General features: G+C 53.2%; 1 protein-coding gene across 2 annotated transcripts; it reads right to left on the reverse strand.

Moving 5' to 3' along the window:
- PIP4K2B (phosphatidylinositol-5-phosphate 4-kinase type 2 beta) lies at positions 1-27,124 on the reverse strand. Of its 2 annotated transcripts, XR_003904430.1 has the most exons (11): positions 26,840-27,124; positions 16,375-16,472; positions 13,319-13,415; positions 10,787-10,939; positions 9,729-9,875; positions 8,720-8,758; positions 8,087-8,200; positions 5,568-5,826; positions 4,996-5,099; positions 2,241-4,390; positions 1-171 (listed from the first exon to the last, which is right to left on the reverse strand). XR_003904430.1 is itself a non-coding variant. In XM_029927492.1 (10 exons), the coding sequence occupies exons 1-10, from the start codon at positions 26,996-26,998 to the stop codon at positions 4,310-4,312; spliced, it is 1,251 nt and encodes a 416-aa protein (XP_029783352.1). In that variant the 5' UTR covers positions 26,999-27,124; the 3' UTR covers positions 325-4,309. The 2 variants fall into 2 exon arrangements, 1 of the variants encoding a protein (XP_029783352.1); XM_029927492.1 differs by lacking the exon at positions 1-171 and having other exon boundaries at positions 325-4,390.
- Positions 27,125-27,937: the final 813 nt, after the last annotated feature.

Raw genomic sequence — 27,937 nt, forward strand, 5'->3', positions numbered from 1 at the left:
ACAGCCAGTCCCAGCGAGAGCAGTTGTGTGTGGCTCTTAGCCCGTGCTGGTCGTACACAGCCGAGGGGGTGCGAGGCAGGTGGCTTGTCCATTTCCCAATGTGCACAGGAGGGTCGCGATGGCTGCCCAGTGCTGGGGTCTGTGCTCTTAACCGCCGCCTGTCAGCCGTATCTGAAAGTAGGCGGCCAAAGTCACGGCCTGTACTCTTTCTCCAAACTCACGTCATACACTGATTTCCCCCAAGCAGCCTTTGAAACTGGGACCAAAACTTTTAATTCTGAGAATAAAGGCTCCTTTCCAAAAGACTCACACAGGACAGGTGTGTACACAAAGCTTTTTTGTTTTATTTGTCCCTTGGGTTGGAGATTCATCTTCACATGCATGCATTTTTAAACAGTAACAGGGTCTCGAACTGTTCCGAGCAGACATTAGACAAGCACAAGGGGTTGAAAATTCCTATTTAAAAAATGGAGATTGCAGTGAGAATCGAGAAGTGACACACATATGACGGGGTGGTAGTTTATCCTGCTCCCCCAAAAGCTGAATCTCAGCTTCATTCACATTGTTTGATCACAATGATTGGACCTGATGTTTAGGGATACTGCACAGCACCGGCCTCCCCCTAAAGGCTGTTTGTTGGTTCAAAACTCACAAAATAGCTCGGAGCGAGGGGGAGGGGCTCCTCTGAAGTGTCCTCCCCAGCCTCTGAAGGCCCTCAGCACAACTCGCTGGGGACAGCTGCGTGTCCTCTCCCCTCGGGAGGCACTCTTCGCATGGGGCACATCTCAGAGGAAGGCCGGGCAGTCACTGCCCCTGCAGGTGGCAGGTAGGTTTGGGGGCAGCTGTTCGAATGTGTTTTCCCTTTGATTTCTGTGCTCAGGCTGGACCCCCTTCCCCATTTCCGCCCGGAAGAAGTGAGGTGCCTAGACTTGCGGGGAGCCAGAACTATTAGGCCAGAGCTGTAAGGCCTGTTTAAACACACTGTCCCTTCTGGCCCCTAACACACCAGTAGCTCAGCTGCTAGGGAGCGCTGACGGGTTTTTCTCTCCCACCTTGAATTGGTAAAAAGACAATGGTGGGGGTGGGGGGTGGGATTGGCTACTGAGAAAAGTCCTGGGTCTTTGGTCCACCTCCCTAGGGCAGACCCTGGCAGACTGAAGAGGGAAAGTCACTAGGGCAGGAGTCTAGTCCCCCAAACCCTGAGCGCTACCAGGGGACCTGTTTGAGGCCTAGAACACAGGCAAGAGAGACACGGAGGAGTCGGGGAGGGCAGAGCTGCCTGTGGTGGGAACTTACAGGGTGCCACTGAGAACAGCCACAGGGGCGACTCGTGGCACCCGCCACAGACCAGTAACCCCTGAGCTAGATAAGGAGAGATGGAGCACTGCTTCGGTCTGCTCCAGAACTGCTGGCTTCCCAGCCTGCCCCGCACCCCCAAACCACAGGGCACAGGCAAGGAGCTTGCACTGGGGGGGGGTGCAGGGGGGGTGCAAAGACTCAGTGGTTCATTATAGGAACAAGGGCCAGAGGCCTTCATCTAGGGGTCCAAGTGGAGTTTTCAGAGAACCAGCCTGGGTTTCTCAGGATGGGCGAAGCTGTGACTGGCTAGGTGGTCAGGGTGGGGGTAAGAAATGGAGAGGAATCCTGCCCTGGCCCCCATCCAGTCAGTCATGTCCTATTCTTACACCTTGTTCTTAGGAGACCCCAAATTATTCTAGGGTGCTGTGAGACAGCTGAGCTTTTCTTCAGGGCTCTGAAGAGGAAGGCCGAGGGTAGTCCCTTGCCCTTGGATGCCTTCTGCAGGGATGGGGGGGTGGGGACAGGGTGGGGCTCAGGGAGACGAGTGGCGGCGGACAAAAGCTTGGTGATCCGTTCACTTTCTCCACATTCAGACCACAAACCAAATACATCTGCATCATTACCCAAAGAAGAGAAAGAAAACTGGTCTAAACCAAGATAAATAGCTTTTAAACATCTGAATGCCAAAGTAATTAGAGGGCCAAACCCAAGGTTTTGAAGATAGCACAGAGAAAGACCTTTTAAAAAAATCTCAAATCCACCCAACCGCAGCTCAAATGTTTTGACCCAAACAACAATACTGTCAGAAAAAAAAAAAAGCATTTGAAACAGAATGCTACTCTCAAAATGTAAACAATATACCAAAAACAAAAAAACACAAAAAAACAAAACCTCACAAAAACACAAAAAATGTTAAAGAAGTTAGATACCTGGAAGCTCACCTTTACTGACGGTTATTACACTTTTCATACACATGATGGCAACAGAATCGGCAGACCAAGCGCAGGAAGCCGGTGGGGAGCCGAGGCTGTGGCGCTGCTGCAGGACAGACAGCCCGCAGGCTCTGCAGACGCCGGGCCTCTCAAGGGACAGATCCAAATTTCCATTCTTGATCAGGAGGTGGGGAAATCAAGTCCAAACATCATTCCTACGTAATCCCTTCCTAAGTCAGATTTGTTTTCTCCATGAGCCACCTGGTTCCAAGTTCTTCCCCAAGTCACTTCTTGGTCTTGCCGCTGAGAGTCAGAGCTACCTGTGGCCCCATCCCGGGGCTAGGGCGGTTGGTTGACCTATTCACCTCTTCCAGAACAGTTCCAGCAGCCTCCCTGGAGTCTGAGAATGCTGCCTCCATTCCCAAAACGCTGCAGGGAGGGCCCGGAGACGGTGCTGGTTCCTGCTCCAGAAGCTGACTTTGGCCAGGTTTGGAGGAGCCACAGGAAACCAATCCATTCACTCAAACTGTTTCCACAAACTTTCTTCGCATCTGTGGGGTGATCTACAAAAGTTTCCCCAGTTCCTGGCGAGGAGGTGAGAAGAGGCAGGAATATACCTCCCCTGGCACACGGCCGTTTGTCTCCTCGCCAGACCAGCTGCTCTGATGGCGTCACAGAGTGACAAGCGGCTCAGTTCCGAGGCCTGGGTAGCTTTCCTGAAGGAAGCTGCAGGATGCCACTCCTGAGGCACCCCGAGTGGCAGATGGGCTACAAGTTAAGACGGGGGCATCAAGGAAAACAGCCCGAAGCTGGGCCAGGTCGAATCCCTTATCCAGCCTCCACATTGGGCTTCCTGGGTCACATCTTCAAGTGACTCTGCAGCAGGCTCAGGCTTGGTGCCACACTCCACGGTGGGGGGGCAGCGCTCTCTGCTGGCCAAAACTGTCCAGAAGTCAGACCCCAGGCACAGGAAATCTGATTATCTACATGGTGGCCCTGGGGCCGAAGAGGCATCTCGGCAAGGAGCCCCCCAGGCACGTGGATGTCTCCCCCAGCTAAAACCTTAACGACAAGGGAGGGTGCGTGGGAGGAGGTCAGGAGGAAGTCACTGGATGGAGGACAAAAGGCCTCACTGGATATTCATCAGCTTCTGGGGGGTTTCCCAAGGGGAAATAACCAACGAAGCATGAAGGTCCTGCTGTACCTAAAGATGCTTTCCAGTTCCTCGTGGCCCAGCGGGAGGCAGGCTTTAGAGAGAGGACATCAGCACTCCAGCAGCCGAGCGAGCCCAGGGCGTGGGTGATGACCGAGGGGTTCTGTGAGAGCCCAGCCGCTACCCCCACCCCTCACTCTCCCATGAGGATGGACTCACGCCCCTGTGAGATCTCTGACTCTGATCCAAGATGCCTGCTGTTGATCTGGAGCGTTCCTTTTGGGAGGACACCATTTAGACGGAGGAATCAGGTAACAGTCCACTTGGCTCCAAGGTGAAAAGGTGGAGGAAGTCTGTGCACAATGCTCCATAAAATTAAACAGTTAATCCAGACAAGATCAAATGCAGCAGGACTGAAGTGTCTGACCTCCTCTCCTCTGCCATCAGAGCACTCGGCCCTGAGAGGCCCCTTGGCCGGCTTCATGGGGTGCCTCTTTCACTGAAGGGAACCGAGAGCAGGGCAGGGATGGGGAGGGTGATGGGGTGATGACACACATCATTATAAATAGCAAACCTGGAGCGGTGAGATTTCAGAAACAAAACCCACATAAACCCACAAAGTCATCTCTAGCCCCAAGGTATGTAAAAGGTTACAAGGGAAAAAAAGGAAACCCCTTTTCAACCTGGGTCAAATGGGGGAAAGATCAAGGCCGCACCCTGTGGGTTCGTGCTTGCGCAGCACATCCCCTCCCCAGCTAGAGTCTTTCAATGTCACGGGTGGCAGTCTCATCGCTGAAGCCCTCCCCTCCCCCTACACTGCTCCCCACGCTCCCCACCCTCCCATCTATAGCCCAAACACACCCTCTCCCTTTTCCGACCCGACCCCACATCCGGCTCTCTGGCTCTGGCTGAAGGTAGAAGGTAACTACGTCAGGATGTTGGACATGAACTCGTTGAAGCGTTTGGAGTACTGCTCAGGGTTCACAGTCGAGATCTCGGCCCCCGCCTGTAACACACAGAGGCTGACTCAGGTCGAGCTCCCCAGCCCTACCCAAGAGGCTACAATGGGCAGGGGCCTGGGCATTCAAAAGTCTCTGGCCCAGCGTTTGAACTGAACACTGTACCCCAGTCTGGGCAGGCCCTCGAGAAGCAGTTCCCTGTGTCACAACTGCCCTGGCCTCTGACTCACAAGCCCACGCCTGCACCCACTGAGTCTGGCAAGGCGGCAGGGAGATGGTAGAGAGACTCTAGATCTCTGGGCGGGGCCCCTGTTTGCAGATAGTAGCTTCATGCCCATGGGGAAAGGGCCTCTGGGGAGCAGCGTAGGCATGTACACAGAGCTATTACCTGCGGGCAACAGGACGCACAACTTGCGCAGCAGCTCTGGGGAAAGGAGCCAATAAGCTCAGCCCCAGCAATAGAGAAGCAGACCACTGAGCTGGGCTGGGCAGGGCAGATCAGCCGGCAGGGAGAGCATAGGGGGTCAGGGTGGTGGTGGGGAGGCTGGGAGGGGGCCTGCTCCCTGCGGGGGTGGGGTGGGGTGAGGATCGGCTCAGAACGGGAGGCCCAAGGCTGCTGGCCCCGGGCCTGGAAGCAGCAGGGAGGACTCACCCCGTGCTTCACTGTTTTGGCAGCATGCGCGGCTTTCTTCTTAGCATCGTATGGCGTGAGGATATCAATGATGGCCATGAAATAGACCTCCTTTTTGGGGGCACCTGGAGGGGAGGGAAGCAGGAAAGGAGGAAGAGGCAGAAGAGCAGTAGGCCACTAGCTCGGCGGCCCTGCAGACCTGAGGCTCAGATCCATCGCTAGCTGGGGAGCTGAGAAAAGGCATGACTGATGGGGTCCTTCTCAGAAGCCTGCTGAACTCTCCTCTTATCTGATGGCAGTGTTTACCAGGTTTTATAACCGTGAGCCAGAGCAGAATGGTGCCTCAGACATCCGGGACAAGCAGTGAGGCGAAGGGAGGTCTGACAAAGAAGGACCCCAGGGCCCCAGAAGCCAGAGCTACTGGCAGCGGGAGATTCGGTGGGAGAGCCTGGAGGCAGAAAAAGGCCGAAGCCAGCAATGAATGAGGTGGGGGGGGGGGCGGGTCAGACACCCAGAGGGGCATCTAAACAACAGGCCTGAAGGGCGCAGCATGGCGGCCAGGAGTAGGCAGGGCAGACGCAGCTCCCACTTACTTTCATGGCTTTTCATGGCATAGACGTCAACGGAAGGGTCGAACTCCCCGGGACCAAAGAAGCGGGGGAAGCTGAGGAGGTTTCCCGGGCTGTCGGGGGGCGTGCCGTAGGAGGACAGCAGGTTGCCGCCCAGCCCGTCGTTCTCGCACTCCTCGTCCTCCGCCCGCTCCTCCACCTCCATCTCTTCCTGCTCCGCCCGGTCCACGTCGTGGATGCCCACCAGCAGGCTGTAGTCCATGATCTTGAGCTGGGCCAGGAACTAGGGGAGGTGAGGAAGGAGAGATGGGAGGAAGAGGTTACACGGGGCATCCCAGTGGCATCTGGAAAGAGGAGAAAAGGCATTCCCTTCGAGTCCGTTCTCCAATTCCGAACAGCGGGTGAGAACAAAACATCCGAGTCGCTGCCCTCGGTGAGCTCAGTGCCTCGCGGGGAAGACAGCTGTCCCACGGGGCGGAGGAGCTGCGGGAGCCGGGGCGGCGGGGAGAGGAGTCCTGACGGCCTGACAGATGGGGAGCAGACAGACAGGCAGAAGCTGCGGGACGACGCAGAGAAGAGACCACCCAAGAGATGCTGTGGTGAGTCCCTGCAAAGAACGGAGGCCGGACAGGGGGTGTGACGGGCCAGTGGCTTTCAGACCACAGATCTCAACTCAGTGGGAACCCGAAATCTAATTTAATAGGCTGGGACTAGTGTTTTTTCTTATTAAATACTCTGGAACGGGACAGAAAACATCATAGTACGTAACATGAGGAACGCAGACAGTAGTTCAGTTGTGCGTGCCAGGTTGTGAGGTAACAGGTACTTCTAACTGAGGGTCACACGCAATGTTTGAAAAATGGTAACTCAGCTTCTTTACTACTCAGGATAAAAATGAAGAGGGAAAGAAAAGGGAATAAACACCCCATAAGAAAGCCAGAGCCAGGGCGCCTGGGTGGCTCAGTTGGTGAAGTGTCTGACTTTGGCTCAGGTCGTGATCTCACGGCTGAGAAGTTCCAGCCCCGTATCCGGCTCTGTGCTGACAGCTCAGGGCCTGGAGCCTGCTTCAGATTCCGTCTCTCCCTGCCCCACCCCACTCATTCTCTCTCTCTCTTTCTTTCAAATATAAATAAACATTAAAAAATTAAGAAAAAAATAAAGCCAGAGCCGAGCAACACTCTCACATACACTCTCCTGGGTCTCCAGTGTGCCAACTGTGACTCTTGGGAATCAGCAGCCTCCATAACTGTGTGAGCCAATTCCTTATAATAAACATCTGTTATCTGTCTATATATTGGCACACTATTAATTCTATTTCTCTGGAGAACATAACTATTATACCAATTGCCCTTTGATGGCCAAACAGGTAAACAAAATGCCGTATAAACATACAGTGGAATATTATTCAGCCCTTAAAAGGCAGGCCACTTTGACGTGTGCTGTAACATGCATGAACCTTGAAAACATGATGGTAAGTGAAATAAGTCTGACACAACAGACAAATACTGTAGGATTATATTCATATATAAAGTTCTTAAAGTGGTCCGAATCACAGGGTGCCTGGGTGGCTCAGTCAGCTGAGCACACGCCTTGATTTTAGTTCAAGTCATGATCTTGAGGTTCCCGGGGTCAAGCCCATGTTGGCTTGCACACTGACAGCGCAGAGCCTGCTTGAGATGCTCTCTCTCCCTCTGTCCCTCCCCCACTCACATTTCCCTTCCCCCCACCCAAATAAATAAACGTTTTGTTAAAAGTCTGATTCACAGACACAGAAAGTAGCAAGGTGGCTGCCAGGGGCTAGGCAGAGGGGAAATGGGGAATTACTGTTGTACAGAGTTTCAGTTTGGGAAGAGGAAAAGCTCCAGAGATGGATGGTGATGACGGCTGCCCGACAGCGTGAATGTACTTAGTGTCGCTCAACTGTACACTCACAAATGGTTAAGAGAGATTTTCTGTTATGCATATTTTACCACAATAAAAAAAATACCAAAATTAAAAAAAAAGATAAGAAAACATTTAAAAAATGTGCAGGGTTTCGTTTTAATGAGTAGGCTCCCAATTTGTTAAAACAGGAGACACTGAGCTATCAAGTGGTCCAGTAACACATTCACTATTCAGAAGCTGCCCGGCCTGGAAGAACTTCGCCACAGGAAGCCCCATCCCACCAGAGGCTGCCCGTAAGTGGGGAGGGGAGCCAGAGAAGGGCCTGCGTGGTGGATCTTAGCAGCTGGCTGCTCGTTGCCACCCGTCTACCATGGGGACACCTCCAGAAAGAAAGTTTCGGGGTGTTTGAAAAAGGTGCTGGAGATTAGGGAAGAGGTAAAGGAAGCATCGCAATTTGAGTTACAAAGTTTCTAGGGGCACAAATGCGTCCCTGCAGTGGAATGCTCATTTGCACCCACATGGTTCAAATCACCAGCCTTCCTTTCGTCCACACTCCTGGAAAGTAGTGAATTCAATTTTCCTTAAGGTTAAACAGGCTCCTGCTCTGAGGACAAGAGGGGGCCTCCATAACCCAGGTGAAAACGAGGGTTAGTAAGTACCTCCACGTCCCGTTTCAGTTTTTCCAGGAAGTTCTTTTTACTCTCCTCTCCCACATGTAGCTTCTGCCCCTCGTTGAGAAAGTCATTGTCTTTGAACGTTGGCAAGTCCTTGGCCTATGAGAGCAATAGCGGCATTAGGCCGGGTGGCCTGATACATTCACCCCGAGACGTGATGGGACAAACAGGGGGAGGGTCCTTAGAGCACAGAGGGTCCCCTGCCCAATCAATAGGTTCAGCGCAGGAGGCTCCAGTCCCAGGCCTCGGGCAGGCAGGGATGGCAAACATGTGACACACGTCAGACAGGGAGGACTGACCAAAGCATGTCTTCCTGCTGAACGGGGACTACCTCGGGGCTCAGGCAGCCACTCCCCAGTTCAGGCTGGACTGGGAGCCAGAGATCATGAGCCATGCAGGATGCTGGCCAGCCCAGCACGGGTAGACGTTAAAGGCTGGAAAGGGAGGCCGAGGCCGAGGGTTAGGACGGGCGGGAGCTTGGTGAGACAGGACTGACTGGCCGCACGTCTGGGAACTGGGCTGGGGGCTGTGGTGGAGGAAGGGACAGGGTGACCGACAGAAGGGGTTTCTGACTCCAAGCGGCCCATTCCACATTTGCTCAGTACGGTCCTGTCATACCTTCTCCTTGTCGCTCGCTTCTCTGGCAACGGTGGAGCCCTGAAAGGATAAGAGCCGTCAGGAGAGGTCCCGCTGAGGCAAAGTCCGTTGAGCGAGAAAACATGCACCAGTCTTTGGGGAGAGGCGGCAGGTGAACTGAAGGAGGCTGGTTAGAGTCCTAGAGGGGCCGGGAGGCAGCAACTTGTTCACTTCCTGTGTCAGGGACCACGGACCCAGCTCAGCTTAGGCACTAGGCACCCGCTCGGCCAACGGCACTGAACCAGGACTCGCCCCTGCTCTCAGGGGTCTTTCCTTCTACCAGGGAAGACAGTGGGGAGCAGTTATGGGATTAATCCATTAGCTACAATGGTAGCAGGTGGTTCAAGGGAGGAGGACACTGAGAGCAGGCAGCACAGTGTGGGTCCGGGCTGTGGAGGGACAGCGGTGGAGGCCAAGGCCGGCTTTCTGCAAGAAGTGATATCTGAGCTGAGATCAGGAGAGAAAGCAGGAAGTAATGAGGTGGGGGCAGGTGGAGGTGGAAAAAAGGGCAGGGAGGGAACAGAGGCCAGGCAGCCCGAGGGAGCTGCCGGAGGAGGAGAGCACGGGCACCGCACGGATGGGAAGAAACCCCCGTGGCTGCAGCAGGGGGAGAGCGCGTGGGGGGCACGTCAGGAAGCCAGCTTCAAGAACAGCGGAGCACCGTGGCTCACAGGCACAAGCGTGTTCCTTTCCGTGTCCAGAAATGTGCTTGTGCTGTCAGTCCACAGAGCCCGGACACGTGCCTGAGCGCCTGTGTCAGGACAGCCTGTCCCCAACTGCTGCCCTCGGTGCACACGTCCCTCTGACAGGACTTGAAAGACATCGACTGTGACATAAATATGGTACAATAAATAACCTCTTGTCACTGTCATCTGGACTTCAAACAGCCTTTGACCCATAAGAATTAGACACATCAACACCAAAACATGTGGCCCAACTCTCCTGACAAGCGGGAGGTGGCCACAGAGCAGGGCAGCGCAGAGCCCTTTACCTTGAGGTCATACTTGCGGTGCACAGTGAGCCGATGGCTGAACACATTCCTGGTGACCACCATGTAGGTCTCCACGCCGTCCACGGTCAGGCGGTACATGCCCAGGAACTGCGGCAGCAGGGTGTTGCCGTGACACTCCACGATGAACTAGAGCAGAAGGGAGGCAGGAGGGCGGCTAAGGACCGTGCGAAGGGGCCAGGATGGCCGGGGCTCTCCCCAGGCCCAACCGCTCCCAGGGAGTCCAGCCTCCAAGCCAGTCGTTTTCAGATGGGTCCTGTGAGGTCACGGGGGCTTCCTGGACCTAGAGGGGGCCACGGCCACCCCCGCCCCCAGAGGGCAGGGCAGAGGGGAGGCTGGGTAGGCAGGGCAGAGCTCTTCTGGTTTCCCGCTACTGGGACGCCACTGAAGACGCGCCTGAGATCTCAGAGGGGTCTCAGCACGGCTGCGGGAGATCTGGCCTCTCCTCCGCCGGCTGAGGGGGCAAGCCGGAGGGCACCGAGGGGCGCAGAGGGCTGCCATCGGCGGTCTGGGGAAGACCAACGGCCCTGCACAGGGAGTCCTTAGCCATGTCACGGCCCGGGGTTTTCGCTGTAACCCCAAAGACCAGGAGTCCCTTTCCCCGCTTCTCAGGTGCCCCAGAGACAAGCCGGCTTTCCCTGAAGACACAAGCAGGCTCGGGGCCGGCAGGCAGATGGTGCCACCGCACCCCCAGCTTTTCTCCAGGACAGGTTCTGACGAGTGGGGAGTCGGAGAGGGGAAGCAGCGGGCCTGCCAGGCTGATAGGGCCTCTTGCAGAAGAAACTCGGCAGGTGCCGGCGTGTGAAACTTCCCAACTCTGCCAAGAACCAGCTGTTCAACGGTGACTGAGTCAGTAACACGCCTTCATTTATCCTTCTCTCCAGCAGGCATTTCAGCTTTCAGACACACGGCTCGGGGAAGGGCCAAGTGCTTGGTTCTCTGGAGGCGTGGGCCACTGTGAGAGGACCGGCCCCTCCCCGGGGGCTCTCTTCTCCCTCTGCCACCCTTCCTCTACCGCCCAGGCTCGGGACTCACCATACCTGGTGGTATTTCTTTAAGATGTTGTGCATCTCAGCCACATCCTCACTTGACACGGTCTTGATGACGAAGCGCCGGTCATAGGTGGTGAGGAAACGTGTGCCACATCGGCCCTGGCTGTCACTGTTGATAGGGGCGCTGCGCGTCACTGAGTTCTGATGGACCAAGACAAAAGTGGGCTGGTCTTGGGAGAGGAACAAAGACCCTGACCTTTACGTGGGCCAGCCTGCGCTAAGCTAGCCGCGCTGGGACAGGCAGGGCCTTACCCACCCCTTGCCTCCCGGAAGTTCACGTCTCTCCCGAAAGTCCTCCTGCAGTGTGACAAGAGCTGCTCCTTTCCAGCAGCATCTAATCCCCGACTTGGCGGGAAGAGGGCTGACTGCGAACCACTTCCTTTCATTGTGACCCCTGAGAACCGCCCTGTAAATTAAATCTCTGCCTCAGACATTAGGGCTGGGCTTGAATCCTGACGCGCACATGACCTTGGGTGAGCTGTTTAACTGGTCCACTGCTGAATTCCCTGACCTGGAACACAAGGCAGACTGAGCTGATCTTCCCAGTTTCCTGGGGCCACAAAGACAAAGCTTAGGAAATATTCAAGAAGTCCAGCATAAAGCGGCAATGGACACGGTGGTCTCTTTCCCCTGCACATGCCCGGTGCCAAGAAACCCTTTCCAAAGCAGGCAGCTGCTCCTCAGCCCTCTGCCCAGCGCCTCTCCCTTCCCCTCACAGCCCTGCTGGTCTGTGCAGGGCCATGAGGCAGCTCTGGGGAGCTTCTCTGCCTCTGCCCCCGCTCCTTCTCGAGGCCCCATTCCCATTAGGATCAGAGAGCAGTCGAAGCCTCTAGAGGGGGTGGCGGGGGACGTGTGAGTCAACCGAAGGGATGTGTTCACCAAGCAGACCTTTGAAAGGCAAGGCAGAGAGGGAGGTCCCAGCTGTCCCCGTTCTGGAGCAAACACGTGTGGGGATCTGCTCACAGAAACGCCTCCTCTCCAAGCCCTTTCCTCAGTTCTTGCCTAGGATTCGACTCTTTACCCTCACTGAATGCCTCCTCATGGGACCCCGGGGGACGGAAGGAGCACCGCCATCATGGGAGGACTGCCACTGGAAGCGGTGAGATGCTCCCTGAATTAAAAGGGCCTCCCCAAAGCAGGGTGTTCCCAATCCAGAAGCGTCAAGCGGGCCACACAGCTGAGGGCCTCACCCTCCCAGCCACACGTGCGGGCCTCCAGCCCAGGTGCGGAGTTCGGGTCCAGGTTGTCAGCAGGCAGCGCCTTCTGACTCTAGGTCCTTAGAGCCCTCCCCCTGAACAACACCCCGCCCGGCCTCTATTTGAGTTGTGAGCACCATCATTTGCCCACAATGTTCTTAGAGAAAAAGTGCACATGCCCAGAGGATGGGGTTAGAACACCCCGGGGAAGGGAAGGGGCCACCGCGGAAGGAAGACGTCTGAGCCACGTGGGGCTGCGGGGGGGCAGGAGTCTTCAGGAAACCTCCGGCTCCAATCAGGTCATGATTTAGCTCACGGATGGGTCCTAACAGAGGGGGCTTGAGGGACCTCCCAGTGCCTCTCGGACACAGACAGGACTCTCGACCCTCCCGTCCCTGGCATCTCCTCCTCCCGCATCCCCACGCCCTTCTCTTGGGAACGCAGCTTTGCAGGAGGCCCTCCAGAGAGGAAAGGGAAGGCAGGGGACTCACGGAGGCACACTCTGCGCTTTGGGAACTGCTCTAGGAGAGGCTTACTGGGACCGGGCCAGAAGGCGTCACGGTCCTTTAAAAGATTTGGGCATCCATTTTTCGATTTTGGTAGACTGTACTCCTTCCCCCCACCCCTCACAGACAACTGAAAGGCAGCGGTATTTCCTACTGCCACCAAAGTGAAGTGGAAAATTCTCACCAGCAGGCTATCTGCCAGCGGGAGAAGGTCCAAGGAAGGTGCTAGGTGGAGCAGGAACAGAAACCACACACTACAAGTCCGACTAGAACATCCCTGACACTGGGACTGGTTCCTTCCAGCAGGCCAAAGGCCTCTATAGCCTTATCAGCCCCTGGAGAGGGCAGTCACCGGCCTTGCCTATCCTCTCTCCCGACAGAAGACAGGGGACAGGCTTAGGAGGTGGCACTCAGACCTGGCAAGGTTGCACTAGCCTTGAAGTCTTCCTTTTCTACTCTGTCTTATCTGCTTTAAGAGGCCTCACCTCCCGCTGGCAACAATTCTCTTTTAAGTCAAACTACGCAGGGGAAGGGTTCTTCAGCCTAGACTGAGAACGGACTGAGACGAAGCAGCTTCCGCAGCCCTCCCCCTCCCGTGCCTCTCCCTCCCAGGGAGACAGCCTGTGATTTCGAGGCCACTTCCAGGGCCCTCACCCCTCCAGGAGCCTGCCAGCCCTGTGGGGAAAGACCACGGGCGGGGGACAGGACAGGAAGACACAGCATAAGAATGGCAGAGCAGTCTCGTCTCCCCTTGTCCTCCGGCTTCCTGGCCCTACTCCACATCCTGACCCCTCCGACACTGCAAAGTCACCCCGTACCTGGTAATCCTGATCATCGATCCCAAACCTCTCCCGGAGATTCCGGAACACCATGGGGCAGTACTCCTTAAACTTAAAACGGCTGGGAAGGTTCTCCCTAGGGCAAAGCAGAGAAATCAGTTTGTGAGCCTCTCCTCACCCATCTAATTCTTACCTCAGAACTTCTGTGGGTTTGGTCCACAGGTCACCGCAATTGGAACAATTTGTGGCTCTTAGAATGGAGGTGCCTAGGCCCCAGAAATTCTGGAGAGGAGTCTGGAAATTGCATTTTTTTAAGTTTTTTAAATATTTATTTTTGAGAGAGTGTGTGTGCACAAGTGGGGGAGGGGCAGAGAGAGAGAGAGGGAGAGAACCCGAAGCAGGCTCCAGGTTCCGACCTGTCAATGCAGAGCCCGATGCAGGGCTCGAACTCACAAACCGTGAGATCACGACCTGAGCCGAAGTTGGACACTCAACGAACTTAGCCACCCTGGCGCCCCTGGAAATTGAATTTTTAACAAACACTCCTAGTGATTCTGTGCATGTATAAGCTTAAAAACTTTACATCCCTTGTGTTCACTTTGTAAGAGCTGTATACTTACAATTTTGTGCTTTTTCTGAGTGTGTGTTATCTGTAGACAAAATCTACATTAAAGGGGAAAAAAGCCTTCCCTGCCACGAAAGGGGACGGAGCGCGGGCGCCCCTGCACGAGCGCGGTACTCGCTGCGCGTCAGCGGCTGCGTGTGAACAGCATGTGAGGTGGAGGGCAGTCTGACGGCTAAAGGGAGCGGACTTTCTCATCCTAGGGGTCCTCTCCTCTAAGGGCGCTACTGTCAACGCGTCCTGAAGCCCTGCCTTGGGCTGCCGCTGGGACGGAGGACAAGGGTGCTTCGGATTAAAGAGATCTCAAATGACTGGAATCCCAACTTCCCATGTTTTCAGGAAGCCTGGTGTGTGGGCTGCTGGCACCAACCTCAGCCCTTCCCACTCCTTGGTCAATAATCCAGATGCCAGGAGCAGGGAGAATAGCCTGGAAGGGGTGCCTCCTCCAAACCCTCCATCTTTACAACGGTCACCTTCCTTGGGGAGTCCCTTTGAGAACTACATCCCTCAGACTACTCCAGGATGATATACTTGGAGGAAATAAAGCAATGGCTTCTTATGAGGCCAGGGGCCTGGTCCGCCTCGTGGACCCATCTTCTACTAAAGAGCACGGCAGGCTAATACCCAGCACATAAACAGTCGTTGAAAGGACAAAAGGAACAAAGAAAGATAAATAAGAGACTGGATGCTCTGCTTTAGGCCAAGGTGTCAAGGTCCTGGAACTTCACCAGAGGCCACGGACCTTGAAATGGGCAGTGGTTCAATGCCCACTTGCAGAGCCCTGACCCCTGGGCTTGAACAACCTTCTTTCCTGCGTCAAAGCCAAGGGCTGCCTCTCCTTCCTTACGGGGTGTGACAGTGTGATATAATAAGAAATATATGTTTGGTCTTCACTCGTGTTTCAGACACAGAGCAGCTAAAAACCTTGGAATTTCCTAAATCGTAAGAGCAATAAAGAGGTCTTTTTTAAATTCAACCACATCTGAGCTCATGTGAATAAGGTGATTTTTGGAAAGCCTCAAAGGATGGGTGCTGGTTGCCAAGGGAACCAACCAGGATGAGGGCTGGAACTTTCAGTCCCACTCCCTGGACCGCAGGAAGGAAAGAGGGACCGGAGGGTGAACCAATCACCAGTCGATTTCATCAATCACGCCTTCCTAACAAAGACAGGGGCTGCCAGTTCGCAGGTGTTGAGTGCCCGCAGGTGCCAGGAGGGCCCGCGAGCCGCCCACTGCTCCCCGCAGGCCTTCCCTGTGCGTCTCTTCCATCTGCTTGTTCCTGAGCTGTCTCCTTGACAATAAACCAGAGATCAAGTAAAGAAACTGTTTTCCTGAGTTCTGCGAGCCCCTCTAGCAAATTCACCAAACCCAAGGGGGAGGGTCAGGGGCCCAAGGCAGGTTGGTCAGAAGCACAGGCAACGAGCTAGATTTGCAACTGGCGTCTGAAGGTGGGGGCAGTTCTGTGACACTAAGCTCTTAACCTGTGGGGCCTGATGCTAACTGCAGGTGGACAGCGTCAGAGCTGAACTTGGCAGGACACTTGGTTAGTGTCCTACAGAGTTGCCTGACTTGAGGAAAACCCAGAGAAGTGTGGTGGCGGTGTGAGAGCAGACTACTGGTGGCCGCTTAGCCGTGAAGGCCGATGTTTTCCAGAATAAGATGTTGTTATTACTTCCTGTGGCACAGAGAGGCCGCTAAGGGATATTTTCAAATCAAGCTTCCCTCCAGGCTCCCTCCTGGCCGTGGTGGGGTGACAGAGCCCAGCTGGTGAGGTGCGGGGACCGTGGGCCAATGGAACGTGGAGCCTGGATGTGAATGCAGAAAGGAGGGGAGTGTGAGCCACAAATGGTTCCTGGGGCAACCCGCAACGGGACAAAAAAGCAAGGCCCCCAGAGGGCTCAGAGCAGGTCGCAAACTGGACCAGCTGGGACAGCTGCCCCAACGACCTGAGCCAAGCTTCAGACACCAGTGTCCCCCCCCAGACGCCACAGTGAACAAAAGCGGGAAGCGTTACTTTGGGCAGCGCCCCTGGGCATCACGCTCAGCCCGTCGCTCACACACTGCGCGGAGAGGGAAGAGCTTGGCTGCATCCCGGGCCGGGAACACGCCTGGCAGCTTCTTGCCTCAGATGAAGATCAAGATAGGGCCACGGCTGTCGGCCTCACACTAGACACCGCAGCTCGTGGGCGCTCACTGCTACCTAACCTGGCCCCAGATGAATCACCCCAGGCCGGGCCACATGCCCCGAGGGACCTGGAGGTAGGCACATAAAGGCGATGACAAAACAACACAAACGGGAGAGGCACATAATGAATGCATTTTCCCAGCCAGCCTGTCAGCTCTGAGATCCAGGTGTCCCTGTCACAGCCTGCCAGGCACTGGCGTGGCACTGCCACGCACGGGTTTTCAGAAGCTCTCCGCCTGGAGTGGAAGGACTGCCCACAAAACCTGAGCCCACTCAGGGGGTGACTTACTTATTGAAGAGATGGTTGTCCACCTTGATCTTGCTGTATGCTTTGAAGTCATCCGGCATTAGCATGACGGGGACAGGGACATTGCTCAGCTCATTGATCTGCAAAGCAAGGGACACGATATATGCTACAAACACGAACGCCACCATCTCTCCCAAAACACGCCTATGGGCTCCCTCCTGGTCTTTATGCTTCTGCTCTTCCCTTCAAGTACGTTCCCAACTTCATCTCCACCTACTGAAATTCTCCCCACCTGATAAGGGCCAGCTCAAAAGGCACCTCCCCCCATGAAGCTTCCTGTGATTCTCTAGACCATGAATGTCCTTTCTGACCTTGGAAGTCCTGGGGCACTGTTTGTACCATCCTTTGGCCATCACACAGCCTCCCCCAGAGTGTGGTTAATGCTTATCCACCTCACAACCTTGCATGATTCTCAGCGAGGCAAGATCCTATTGCTGACCCTTGCAAGCAAAGGTCACCTAACCTCCGGAGGCTCCCTGGTGCTTGGCGCCATGATTTGCATCTGGCAGGTACTATATAAATGTTTGTCAAATGTAGTAATAAGTGGATCAATGAATAAACATCATACAACCTATGTGGCCTTTAGCATCTTCATACAAATCATAGGTCACTCAAGAAACCAGGTTGGGGTAGGAAAGCAGCTCGACAAGGTTGTGTGGGTGTGGGGCTCGTCTCCAAAGTAAAGGATTATTTTTTAAGTGTATTTATTTATTTTGAGAGAGAGGAGGGAGCAGAGAGACAGGGAGACAGGGAGGGAGGGGGGAGAGAGAGAGAGAGAGAGAGAGACAGACACCCAAGTAGGCTCCCTGCTGTCTGCACAGAGCCAGATGCGGAGCTTAAACTTACAAACCGTGAGATCATGACCAAAAGTCAGATGCTTAACTGACTCAGCCACCCAGGTGCCCCTAAAATAAAGGACTAAGTGAGAAGATGAGGTAGACATCTAACCACTGGCTCACTCTCACTCTCCTGATTAAAAAAGGGCCAGTTCTTGGGCCACCCGGGTAAGCAGCCAACTTCTGATTCAAGCTCATGGTTCCTGAGATTGAGCTTTGCATCAGGCTCTATGCTAACAGCAGGGAGCCTGCTTGGGATTCTCTGTCTCCCTCTCTCTCTGTGCTCCCCCTACTTGTGCTCTCTCTCAAAATAAATAAACATACATTTTTTAAAATTAAGCAACAGGGGTGCCTGGGTGGTTCAGTCGGTTGAACGTCAGACTTCAGCTCAGGTCATGGCTCCAGAGTTGGTGAAGTTCGAGCCCCGCATTGGGCTCTCAGCTGTCAACGCAGAGCCCGCTTTGGATCCTGTTTGCCTCCTACCCAACCTCCGCCACCAATCTTCCCTACTCCTGCTCTCTCTCTCAAAAATAAAAAAAATAAAACAAAATAATTTTTAAAATGTTTTAACATTTATTTATTACTGAGAGACAGAAAGAGACAGAGCATGAGCACGGGAGGGGCAGAGAGAGGCGGAAACACAGAATCCAAAGCAGACTCCAGGTTCTGAGCCTGACGCTGGGCCTGAACTCACAAACCGCAAGATCATGACCTGAGCCAAAGTCGAACGCTTGCCTAACAGAATGAGCCGCCCAGGTGCCCCTAAAAATAAATTTTAAATAAATAAAATTAAAAAGGGTCAGTTCCTAAAGCCAAGTCCTGTCTTCTGCTGAGCTGGGGGAGATGGGGTGGGTATCTTACAAACAAACCTTCCCATGGGCTTTCGTCCCCTTCAGGGAGCAGGAGACTGCGGGAGCCGGCTTCCCGTGGGTGCAGAGCTGAGAGCGTGCATCCTGCCCTTCCCCGTCCCCAGGTTAGCCAATTAGTGGTCTAATTGGCCACAGATGTCTTTTCCCTTCACAGCAGAGTATTTGACACTTGACCTCAACCCAGTGGCCACTAATGCAGTGAGGATTTACAGAGGAAACCTTAGGCCTGCCTTAATGGATGGGGGGGCTGGAGGGGACGCACAGCCTTATGTCTCCCAGAGACTTTCCTTGCAAATCCTATTATCTCAATGAGGCCCATGTGGTGGTGAGGGAATAACCTAGAGTCATTAGGAGCATGAATGGGGGGAAACAGCATTTAATTTGCTGCCCCTTTCATGCTCCAAACCTTTTTTATTTAGACATGTCAGAGGATAGAAGAAGTTCAGGTTAATGCAGTAACCAGGCTGGGGAACCATATTTTCCTAGAGTTGGTGAAAAACCTAACTTGCTCCTGGGGGAATGAAGGAAGGCGAAGGCATATACATGTTGGGGGGGGGGGGTAGCAGGGTACTGGCAGAAGTTGGCATGGGGGCAGAGACTCAATAAACGCTGGCAAAAAAGGGCAGGCATAGACACAGAGTATTTCCTGTAGGGGTCCATTTACATGACCTCCTAGAACAGGAATCTTCAGTGAGAGAAATCCAAAAAGAGGCTGCCTGGGTTGGGTTGGAGGTGGCTGACTGTAAAGGGACATGGCAGGTGTGATTTTGGGGTGACAGACGTGTTCTGTATGTTGTTTGGCTTGATAATTACATGGCTATATCCATTTATCGAAACTCATCAATCTGGACACTGAAAATCCCCAGCATCCAGGCCTGTGATGCCCGCCACTGGCCTTCCAGCCACACACACACACACACACACTTCCCACTCCTGGGGGGGAGGGGGTGGGCTCACGAGGGAGCCTGACTGTTACGTGTGTGCCTATGGAGGAAACCATTCCACTTCCTCGTTTTCCTGCCAACACAAACAGCTCATGGTAGCTGTCCCGCGTCCTCCCCCTGAGCCCCCGCCCCCAGCATGCACGGCCTGGCTCTGACAGCTCCAGAAGTTAAGAAGTTCACAGCGCACATGCAGCTTCCAGACTTTCTAGTTCCTACCTCCACACTAGAAAGGACATACCACTGGCGCCAAGAGTATGGTTTTGTACCAAAATGTTCTAGTATTTACTACCCATAAATTCTGGGTTAGTCTAAAATCCAGATTTGGGGGGGGTCGCCTGGGTGGCTCAGTTGGTTAAGCATCCGACTTCGGCTCAGGTCATGTTCTCACGGTTCCCGAGTTTGAGCCCCGCTGTGCTGACAGCTCAGAGTCTGGAGCCTATCTTTGGATTCTGTGTCTCCCTCTCTCTCTCAAAAATAAACAAAACATTTAAACAATTTAAAACTACATAAAAAGAAAGAAAAGAAAATCCAGGTTTGGTGCCAGGACAGGGCTTGGTGCTGGGAGGACGGAAGCCCTTGCCTGTGAGGCTCAGCTGCGCCAAGGCAGGGGGAAGTATCCTAAAGGCAGCTGTTCGAGAACGCTCATCAATTCTCTGTTAACCTTCAGTTCAGCCTAGTTTGAATGGTTGTTCAGTTGGTTGGTTTTTAGTTCTCCCTTTATCTCTATTCTTGAGTCCACAACCCAAAACAGGACATTTCTGAGATACTTTGTGCCGAACAATCCATATATCTGAACTATGTAGACTCACCTCTCATTTCCATTGGGCCCCATGTAGATGATTCACTCTAGGGATTAGCTGTACTCTTTTTTTTTTTTTTAGTTGTGCTAAATTTTACATCCCCAGAGAGTTCTATTCAATGTCAAGTGAACAAGCATTTTCTAAAATACCTACTATGTGCTTCACTTCATGTTAGAGAGGAGGGAGCGCACAGTGGGGGAAACATGCACAATATGTACGTAAGAGAAGCAGGGGGCTTCTCCTCTAATCAGCGAGAGGAGACAAACCCATGACACAGAGAAACTCAAAGTCAAGTGGTATACAAGTGCGAACGCAGGACAGAACCCCCAAAAACAGGAGAGGCTCAGAGGGCGAGGTTAATGTGGTCACAGACTCCTGGCTCTTGCACATCAGGCTTGAAGCAGGGCACCTAATGCCCCCCCTGGTTTTGCCAAGAGCACTGGACACTGGGACAGTCTACAACAAGATCATGTTACACCCCTGCCTCAGATCTTCCATGGCTCCTCATCAAACTCAGGGTAAACCTCCTTAGCCTGGCATTTAAGGCCCTTCCTGACCTGGCACAGACTCTGCCAAGCTCCTCTTCAGCTTATTTCTACTCAGTGTACCCAGGGCCTTACTACATGTGTCAGGGCTGTGCCAGCGCTGCAGACACAAAAACAAAAAGACGTGATCTCTGTCTAGCTGGGAAGACGGACAACAAAGAATACAACGTGAAGAGTGCTGTGGAGTTATGAATAAAGGGAGGTGGAAAAACAGATTAAGAAATTGGTGCTGCCTGGGAGTGGGAGTCAGAGATGCTGGCTAGAGGAAGCTGTAGAGAATGTGTGAGAAAGGCCTAGGATGGTAGTTCTCCGAAAAGAGAGAGAGAAAGAGAGAGGGAGGGAGGAAGGGAATCCCAGGTGGTGGGAACAGTCAGAACCAGGCCTCAGAGTTGTAAAAGTCTACTGCCCAGACTAAGTACGGAGCTGGGGGGTGGGAGGGTAGGACAGGGGTACAAAGGAGCAGAGGGAGACGACACAGGAAGATGGTGGCTGGCCTAACGCGTTCACTGTAACAGTATGAATAAATACCAGCTGCTTCTTTTTACTGAGTACCTAGAAGCGGCTGGTGCTTTATATTATTATATGTTATATATCATAACACACAGAGATCACATGTGTCCCATATATTGTGTTCAGTGCTATTATTTAAAGCTTGATAGTCACACAAACTGTTATAAATCTGATTTTGCAGAAGTTCAGAGTACCTTGCTCAAGGTCACATCGACAGGATGTGCAGAGTCGGGATTTGCTCCCAGGTCTGTCTGGAGCCCCTATGCTGTGCTGTGTGATCCTTCTTATGGATACCTTGACTAAGGAAGTGTTTTCCATCCGTTGACTCTATCTTAATAATCTGCAAGGAAAGTGTTTTGCTCATTTTATAGAAAAGGAAAACGAAGCTCCAAAGCTATAATAAAGGGCAGAGCCTGGATTTGAATTTAGATTTGTCCACTATATAAATCTGGACTTGACTAGGCAGGAAATGGGAAGTCCTCTTGGGCTCAAGTCTGGGAATTCATGTGTTCAAATGGAACAGAAAGGTGTCCTGGAACCAAAATCAAGTAAGGGTTGGAAAAGGCAAAAATGAGATGCAGTAAGACCATTTATGGGGCCATTTTAATAGTTCAGGTGACAGACTGTGGCAGCAAGAACTGAAGAAAGGATAAAGCTAAGAGAATCATATAAGATTGGCTAAATGACACTTCCTCTGTGAGACCTACCCTGTCTTCCCCAGGCTGAATTAATTATTCATTCCCCTGTGCATCTTTATATCCTACATATCACATTCCCTAGAAAACATGCGCGATTTTTCCACTAGGCTCTGAGCCCCTAGAAGGAAGAGACCATCTTACCTGTGTTTATGCCCCTGGCACAATCAATGACTGGCACACAGCAATTGCACAATAAATGTTGGCCAGAGGAATGGATGGAGAGAAAACGGGGACTGAAGGACGGCAGATACCAGGATAAAGAGAAAAGAGACAGCAAAGCTGTTGTGACTTTGCCAAAGACTCATGGTCCGGAGGATGGGAACGAAGATTAAAGTTAGCTATGGAGGAGGCTATGACCAGACCTTAAAGAGTCTTAAATACCAGGGAGAGAAGAAACTTTATTTGGTAGGCAAAGGGGAGTGACTAAAAGTTTTGAAGCCTGAAAGGTCATGACTCAATGTTTCAGGAAGATGTGCCTTTCCTTTATTATCTAGCACATTTCTGGGCCAAGCCCTCTGGCCTTCTGCAGAAGTGCACTTGTGGAACGCATATTCACTCAAGCAGCACGCTAAAGACAACATATTAGGACGGATCTCACATCATGTAAGTGGTTTTTGGATTATCCACACGATTAACTCCATGAGCCATCAGCATAAATAATAAGGAGGCTACACAAGCTGAGTGAGAGATTTAGGAGCAGAGAATTCACCCTCCGCTGATCCTCCTGGAGATGAAAATTCAGTCGGTAGTTCTAGTCTGGTGAACTTCTGATTCCAGAAGCCTCTACTTCCCTGTGTGACCTTCACAGGAATTGTTACACAGAAGGTGCGGCCGGGGCGTGCTGGTTTCCTGACCTGTCCTGCAGGTGTGTGGCCGGCTCAGCAACAGGCTGGCTACACTGACGATCGTGAGTCACCTGCCTCCATCAGAAAACATGTTGTGTTGAAAAACACACTCCCAAGGCTAGGAAGTCCAAGCAAGACCTCAAACAGAGAGGAAAAAAGCAAGAACAGAACCACAGGTGCCAACAAATTCACCCCTACGTTTATTCCTCCTTCTGCACCCGGTGCGTTTTCTTCTCCTTCTCTTCTCTGTGAAGGGAAAGGCCTGCCGAAGGGCAAAGTTATCCAAAGTGGGAATATTTACTGAAGATTTTAAAAGTGGCATTGCTAGAGAAAAGGGCAGATAAAAGAGATTCTGGGTCTGCACTAAGCCAAGAAAATACACGGACGGAATGGGGGTGAAGTGTGGGAGAGAACTGAGCAGACTTAAGAATGAATCTGTCCCTTCCACCATACACAAAAATTAATTCAAAATGGATTACAGACCTAAATGTAAGAGCTAAAACCATGAGAGTTTTTCTTAGAAGAAAATATAGGAGGAAATTTTCATTGACCTTGGATAAGGCAAAGCCTCCTTAGATATGACACCAAAAGGGCAAGTAAACAAAGAAAATACCTAAATTGGACTTTATCAAAATTAAAAACCTGAGCTTCAAAAGATACCATCGAGAAAGTAGAAAAGTGTGGTGCCTGGGTGGCTCAGTTGGTTAAGCATCCAGCTTTGGCTCAGGTCATGATCTCACGGTTCGTGGGTTCAAGCTCAGCATCGGGCTCTGTACTGACAGCTAGTGCAGAGCCTAGAGCCTGCTTTGGATTCTGTATCTCCCTCTTTCTCTGACCCTCCTCAGCTGGCGCTGTCTGTCTCTCAAAAATAAATTTAAAAAATTAAAAAAAAAAGAGAGAGAAAGTAGAAAAGATAATCCAAAGAATGTGTGGAAAACATCTGCACATCATATATCTGATAAGGGACTTGTATCTAATTTTTTTTTTTTTGAGAGAGACAGAGAGAGACAGTGTGAGCAAGGGAGGGTCAGAGAAGAGAGGGAGACACAGAATCTGAAGCAGGCTCCAGGCTCTGAGCTAGCTGTCAGCACAGAGCCCAAAGCGGGGCTCGAACCCATGAACCGTGAGTCATGACCTGAGCCGAAGCCGAATGATTAACCGACTAAGCCACCCAGGTGCTGCAGGGACTTATATCTAAAATATACAAAGAACTCTTACAACTCAAGAATAAAAAGACAACCCAACTGAAAAAGGGGTGAAAAGGTCTTTCAAGAATGGGCCAAGGATCTTAACAGACGTTTCTCCAATGACAATATAAAAAAGGCTAATAGGCACATGAAAAGATACGCAACATCATTAGTTATCAAGGAAACACAAATCATAATCGCAACGAGGTAACACTTCACATCTACCAGAATGGCTTTGATCAAAAAGACAGACAATAACGAGTGTTGCCAAGGATGAGGAGAAACTGGAAACCCCCACACCCTGCTGGTGGAAATATAAAACGGTGTAGTCACATCGAAGAACAGTCTAGCAGTTTCCTATATGGTTAAATACTGTTGCCGTCAACTGCTCCCATTCCTTCTGATCACCTGGGTGAATCTTCACACATAGGTGGTTCCTAAAATGGCCAACAGGTTATGGACCCAGGTCTGGAGACCTCTGGTCTCCACGCCCCTCTCCAAGGCAATCTCTTCTCTAACTCCAGAGCCTCTAAACTGTATTTCATCCACTAAAACTCTGGTTTTCTCTCTTTACTAGTTCTCCCCTGACAGAGCCAAAGTCTTCTGACTCTTCTCCATTTCCTTCGGTCTTCCTCCAGTCCGTGGGCTGCAGCTCTTGTCCACGAGAGGAGCTTCGGTGACAACATCAAACTCAAAAACCTCTCTTTCTTCCGCCTAGAAGTAATCAACCACTTCAGGACAGAGTAACTGACTTTTTGCTCTCAATAAAGACATAGCATCTCGCGCACCATCAGTCACAGACCATCATGCTCTGAATGCCTAAGTGGGTGAGAAACTAAAGAATCAAAGAAATGTGACAGCTGAAACCTCAGATTGCAAAAAGTGGCGCCAGGGGGCTTCTGAAGGAAAGTAACCTCCCAGAGAGGCTAGCAATCCGCCAAGAACTACGCAGTCCTGACCCCTTGGAGAACTGCAAGATCTGATACCACTCTTCTCAGAGACGCCTCCATCTCCCAGATGGAGACCCTAGAGTTTTAGACCTTATCGCAGGCCACGATGAACGCAATCAAACTTGGAACTAACTGGCCTGCACTGCTTGGGCTGTCCAGGGAGTGGTGCCCAGTGCCTTGCCCCTGAGGCGCTCGCTTGCTCGTTACTCCCAGAACCAACTGTCTAACTTAAAGTCAATGCCTTTCCAGCTAGCCCTCAAACTAACTTTCTTCAAGTTAGCAATGAAGGAGGGTGACCGCCTAGTCCAAGAAAGTAAGACTCACAGATGCCTATCCAACCACCATTCGGAGGCTCGCAACTGGGCGGACTCACTGCCAAACATCACCTACACTCCGGAGAACCCAAGCACGCATACCTGAGCCTACACTCCGCTTCTCCAACAAGACCGTAATCCCCACCTATCCTGGCACTCGGCTGAGAGACAGCATGAACAACAGGAAGCACAGAAAGCGAGACCTGCCATTCAAGCACCACCAGTGGCCAACACGGCCCATGGTGTCGGATGATGAGCTGCATCTTTTGCCGTGGCTGTGGGTGAGCTAATCCTCCACCTGGAGCCTCCATTCCTTTGTGTATAAAATCAGCGACCCAAGCTGTAACATTGCTGCCTCTCAGACCTCCACTGGTTCTTTACAGAGACAGGGTGCTTTCTAGTGAGGAGTAGGCTGTAGAGCAAAATTAAGGATTGACTTCCAGGCAAGGACACAAGGTTCACATTTTGATGACCCAGTTTCCCTTGCAATGGTGTCAGATGACCCCCGAAACGTCAGGAACCAGGAGAAACAAAGTCTGCTGGACTCCTGGCCCAGAACAGCTTCCAGGGACCTGGGAATTAAACCAGGGCTAGTCCCTACCCTGGCCACGACCCTCGCCCGAGTGAGGCTCCTGAAAACCGTCACCTGTCCAAGACCAAAACACTAACAAAGACCTCATCATACACATGTACTTTTCCGTACTAGACGTAAAGATGTAAAAACCCTAGCTCAGACTAAGGTTCATCAATTTCTAGCCGAAGGCTCCTCTGCCAAAGTGAAGCAAAAAGTCTTGGTGGCCCCAGGCCCCTTGGTCGTCATTTGATCTTGTCGACAATTTCAAGTGCTCTGAAAAGGCAGATGCCTCAAGAACTGAAATTCACAGGAGACCCAAGCCATCAGCTTCATCTTCCTCATTCCGAACTTCTAGTTGGTGTTTCAGGTCCTTTTACTTCCTCTGCTCATTCCTGGTGTAGGGACTCACAGGGCAAGTGGTCAGAAGGCAAGGAGCAAGTGGTTGGAAAAGAAAAAAAGAAAGACCCAAACAAACAGGGCACAAACAAAAAGTCCTCAGACTCAAGCACTAATTCTGGGCTCCAACTTCCTGACAGGGCAATCTCGAAGCACCCCAAAGGTCCAAGGGACTGCCTTCTCATCCATTATCACACCCTTCACCACCAGACAACAGAAAGCTCAATAAAAAGAGAAGTCAGTGTCTGACGTGAACACCATAGGCAAATGCAGGAAGACACATTATTTCTGCTGTGGATAGTCCTTCTTACAATCAGGCCTCACCTTCTCTCAAATGGTTACACTCTCTCTTCTCCCTAACCAAGGAAGACCCTGGTAAAGTGTCTGTGGTTCAAGGAAGCCTGTGCTTCTCCAGTTGATACATCTTGTTCAAGAAGGAAAAAAAAAAAAAAGAAACCCAGGAAGGATTTCCATAGTCAGGGGTAAGGATGTCTGGAGGACGGGAAACTTTAAGCAGCCACACCAACCGAATAACCAGAAACAGGAATATTCAGGCAGGCCAGTGCCACTTGCCCTGTCAACTGGACAGCGAGCTGGCAGCCGGTTAAAGGAACAAGGGGGGAAAACACATGCAACAAACAGGGTGAAGGGATGAAAGCGATTCCGCCGCACCCAGGCCTTCCCCCAGCGCTCCGGGGACTGCCCGAAGCGAGCAAGCCAGATGCAGGAAGCTAGAGGGGCTGGAGGGAAGGGAGGGGGCGACGGCATACCACCGTCGGAGACACCAGGCCTCGCGTGGCGCTCGGGGAGTGCACACCCGGCCGGGACAGCGTGCAAGGGTGGGGTGGGCGTGCAAGTGGCTTGGCAAGGGGCTGCGGGCGTCACCGACAGGGCCAGCGGAGCGAGGGCCGGGCCTGCGGGGGGGCGTGGGAGAACGCGGCGCTGCGCTCGGAGGGGCGCGCGCGGGGGAGCTGGTTACCGTGTGGTTCACCCCCCACATCAGGACGCTGAGGATCGGCTCGCTGGCCCGGAATAGCTTCACTTTCTGGCACACGAAATGCTTCTTCTTGGTCTTGGTCTTGCTGGCGCTGAGCGGCGCCACCGCCACCGCCGTGGTGCTGGTGCAGTTGGACGACATGCCCGGGGCGGCGGCGGCGGCGGCGGCGGCGGCAAAAGGGGGGGCAGCCGAGACGGCGCACAAGCCAGCGGCCCCAAAGCCTCCCCGGGACCGATCCCCACCCCCGCTCCCTCACCGCGCCATGGTTGCGCCCGTCCCGTTACCTCCCCACCCCGCCCCGGTGGTTTCGTCCGCCCCACGGCCCGCCCCCACGGCCCGCCCCGCCCCGCCCCGCTCCTAGGAGCCGGCGGACTAGCTCCGCACCCCGCCCCCGGGCGCCGCCGCCGCCCCGCCGTCACCAGGCGCTCTCCTCCCCGCCCCGGTGGTAGTGCCCGTCCCGGGGAGGCAGCGGCTGCCCTGTCCGCCCCTCCTCCCCGGGCCTGACAGGAACCGGTCGGCCTCGGGACGCTTCAGAGCCCCGCGCCGGAGCGAAAAAGGGGGAAGGGCTGGGGGTAGGGCTCTCTGTCTGCCGCTGGAGAGTCCCCCCCTCTCCGGGCCCCCCGAAGCCAGGGTTTGGCTCTTTCCTTCAACCTGACGTGCCAAGATGGCGGCGGCGCCACAGCTCCGGAGGGGAGGGGGCCGGGAATGCGAGGAGGGTGGGACGTACCATCCCACCCCAGGGGAGAGAGGAGGAACATAGAAGGGGAAAAGGAAGTCCTGCCGGGAAAACCAAGGAACGCCCCCTCGCTCCACCCGAGCGTGGATCTTCCCACTCCCTGGGGCCTGGAGCGCGCTCCACCCGCGGGTCACGCCCCTTTCCCCCGGGGCCAATGAGAGGAGCAGGCCCGGAGCCCTGGGTTTTATGAATGGGTCCCGCACCCACCCACCTGCCGCTTGGCCGCCTCCCTCCAAAGGGTCCGGTTAAAAGACCGGCGGCACCTTAAGACTCCTAACCTACAGCAGAGCAGCATAATCGCCTTAACTCTCTGGCTCGCTTCAAGAAATCGTTCGGGGAAACTG

This window comes from Suricata suricatta, chromosome 17, assembly GCF_006229205.1.
Source record: "Suricata suricatta isolate VVHF042 chromosome 17, meerkat_22Aug2017_6uvM2_HiC, whole genome shotgun sequence".
Lineage (NCBI taxonomy): Eukaryota > Metazoa > Chordata > Mammalia > Carnivora > Herpestidae > Suricata > Suricata suricatta.

Coding starts and splice junctions, on each gene's coding strand:
- PIP4K2B (XM_029927492.1), bottom strand. CDS start 26,998: ATGTCGTCCAACTGCACCAGCACCACGGCGGTGGCGGTGGCGCCGCTC. Junction 10,940..13,318: donor TCGATGATCAGGATTACCAG/GTACGGGGTGAC, acceptor TTGGTCCATCAG/AACTCAGTGACGCGCAGCGC. Junction 8,201..8,719: donor AAGCGAGCGACAAGGAGAAG/GTATGACAGGAC, acceptor TTGCTCTCATAG/GCCAAGGACTTGCCAACGTT.